This window comes from Echinops telfairi, unplaced genomic scaffold (genome assembly GCF_000313985.2).
Source record: "Echinops telfairi isolate 266 unplaced genomic scaffold, ASM31398v2 ScPeMD7_5;HRSCAF=22, whole genome shotgun sequence".
Taxonomy (NCBI): domain Eukaryota; kingdom Metazoa; phylum Chordata; class Mammalia; order Afrosoricida; family Tenrecidae; genus Echinops; species Echinops telfairi.
Window position 1 is genome coordinate 14,393,907 of NW_022103901.1, and position 2,381 is coordinate 14,396,287.

General features: G+C 53.3%; 1 protein-coding gene across 1 annotated transcript in view; it reads right to left on the reverse strand.

Moving 5' to 3' along the window:
- The window catches only part of ITGAD (integrin subunit alpha D), a 29,086-nt gene that overhangs the window by 10,489 nt on the left and 16,216 nt on the right, over positions 1–2,381 (reverse strand). Inside the window, exons 14-16 of the mRNA XM_013005444.1 lie at positions 2,070–2,074; positions 1,560–1,633; positions 1,243–1,384 (exon numbers count right to left, since the gene is read on the reverse strand). Coding sequence (XP_012860898.1) covers positions 1,243–1,384; positions 1,560–1,633; positions 2,070–2,074 — 221 coding nt within the window. The remainder of the gene's footprint in view (positions 1–1,242; positions 1,385–1,559; positions 1,634–2,069; positions 2,075–2,381) is intronic.

The following is a 2,381-nucleotide window of genomic DNA, read 5'->3' on the forward strand; positions in this document are numbered from 1 at the left end:
TTACACAATTGATGTGTGTATGGATTGGGATAACAGTTGTATGAGCCCCTAATAAAATGTTTAAAAAAAAAAAGTTTTCTAAAAAGCAAAACAAAATCAGCAACACCCCCTCCCCCCGCAAAACAAACAAACAAAACCAAAGGGATCCCTTGCTCCCAAGATCACCTTGGCGCTAAACACTGCATTGGTTCACAACGTAGTCAACATTCCCCCTCCCGGAGGCCGGGGAGGGTGGGGGGGAACCGAGCTGATGCCACGGGCTCAAGTAGAAAGAAAATGTTTGAAAAGGATGATGGCCAACTAGGTACAAATGTGCTTGACATGGCGGATGGGTGGATGGATTGTGATAACAGCCCCCTATAAAAATGATTAAAAAAAGGAAAGAACACTCCCTCTACGTGTTGTGCTCCTTTGAGCACGCTCGTCCATGAGACCAGCGTGTCCAGAATGACGCCCAAAGAAAGATGGGAAAGATGGGAAGGCAGGAAAGTAGACAGAAACGGGGCCACGAGAGGAGAGACACCGAGAATGTTCATTGCGAAACATGTCACCAACGCCACCCAACGTGGCCCGTGCTTGGGCACGGTCCTCCGTTAAGATCTATCTACGTGGCCGTGCCAGCGCCATTGGAAAACGCTACCCAGGCCCCTGGATTGTCCTTGTCAAATCCAGGAGCCGTGTGTATTCTCATCGTCGACAAGAAAACAAATGAGGAATGACAAGGACAACGCAGATGGCCTCCCATGGAACGATGCTTGACTAACGGGTGACGCGCCCTGGCATGCTCGGCCACACGGAACATGCTCTAGAGGGGTTTGGGAACCCTGCAACAACATGTACCGCACATGGTCTTGAAGGGAAGAAGCAAAACACGGCAGGGCACGTGCAGCGCATCTTCATCCAGGTAAAGTTCTCGGCCAAACTCAACGGTGTGACAGTGACGCAGTCACGGCTGGGAAAGCTATCAGGGGGCATCGGGAAGCCATGATCCCGGAGTCCACATGGGATTGGTCTTTGGGACAAGGGAGGCTATGACGAGGAAGGGCACCTAGGGAGAGAGCTGCCGGGATGGACAAATAGCCAATAGCATCCAATTTAAATCAGATGCGAACTGCAGTCTTCACGAAATTAGCCTCATGTTTCTGCCCAGGCATGTCCATAACTCATCACAGAAGCATTAAGATGGCCGCCCTCTAACCTAGGCTAGGGGAGAGGTCTCCGCCAGCTCGGGGAAAGGTTTACCTGAATCCCTAACACCCGCCGATAGAACAGCCCGGGAGGGTAGTAGAAGTTGATTCTGGTCCCATAGGAATCCTCACCCTCATTCCGCACCCTCACAGTCACGTTGAGCTCCAGGGAGCTCCCCACCACCAGCGTCTGCAGGCTGGAAGGAAGCAACAGGGCTGCAGGGCTGCAAACAGGGTGGAACTGATCAGGGGTCTGTGCGGGACTTGGGAGCCACGGGCAGAAAGCATTTCCATCGGAGCCCTTTCTTTGTCAGGGCAGCTGAACGGGAGCAGGCGCGGGAGGTTGGGGCTAGGAGAGGCGGTCCCGCCTACCCTGCGAAGCGGAGATCCACACGCAGGTCTCCTTCACACAGGCGATCTGGTCCACAGTTCTTCTCAAAGGGGAACTGCAGCAAAACAGTCTGTTTCCTTCCCATCCCGCCGCTTAATCTTTCTCCCATTCTCTCGTCAGGAGCACCCGTCCGCATGGGATATCATTTATGGAAGAGGATGACAACATTGGCTATCACTGAGCACTGGGCAGTCAATATTAAATTCTGGCCCGGAGTGAGGGGGTGTGGGAGATAACAGGAAGGCTGGACCACTTTCTTGGCTTCAAAGTGGATAACGTCTAGTCAAGCAATGAAGCCAAGTGCCATTCAGTGATTCAAGGAACACTGTTAAGTACCAAGTGTGGGCAGGCTGGGGGAAGTGGTGATGACAAATGAATGAGGCGACATGCCTCTTGCTCTCTAGAAAGCTGCAGTCCCCAAAGAGTCACAGATGCAGATGTCAGACGGCTCTGGTTCCAGGCCTTTGATCGCTGGCATCAAGTGTGCCCACCACGGCTGAAGGGGGAGCCCGAAAAGATGTGTCAGGGATTGAGTGCCGTTGTGAAAAGAGGGGGAGTTAAGATTGCAGACTCGGGGAAGAGGGAAGATCTTCGGGTGCGGAGAAGAAGGAAGAGCTTCCCCCAGCTTCCCCAGGAGCTTCCCCAGACACCAAGGTCCGCAAGGAAAGTTGAGAAGGTTCTGCAGAATGCGAACCAGTGGGTTTGTAAGGGCGAGGCATCAGGTCCAGGCTAGCGGGACTCTGGAACCCGGATGGAAGTGTGTTGGACCTGATGTGGTCCCTGGGCAGTTGGGCCTAGCTCGT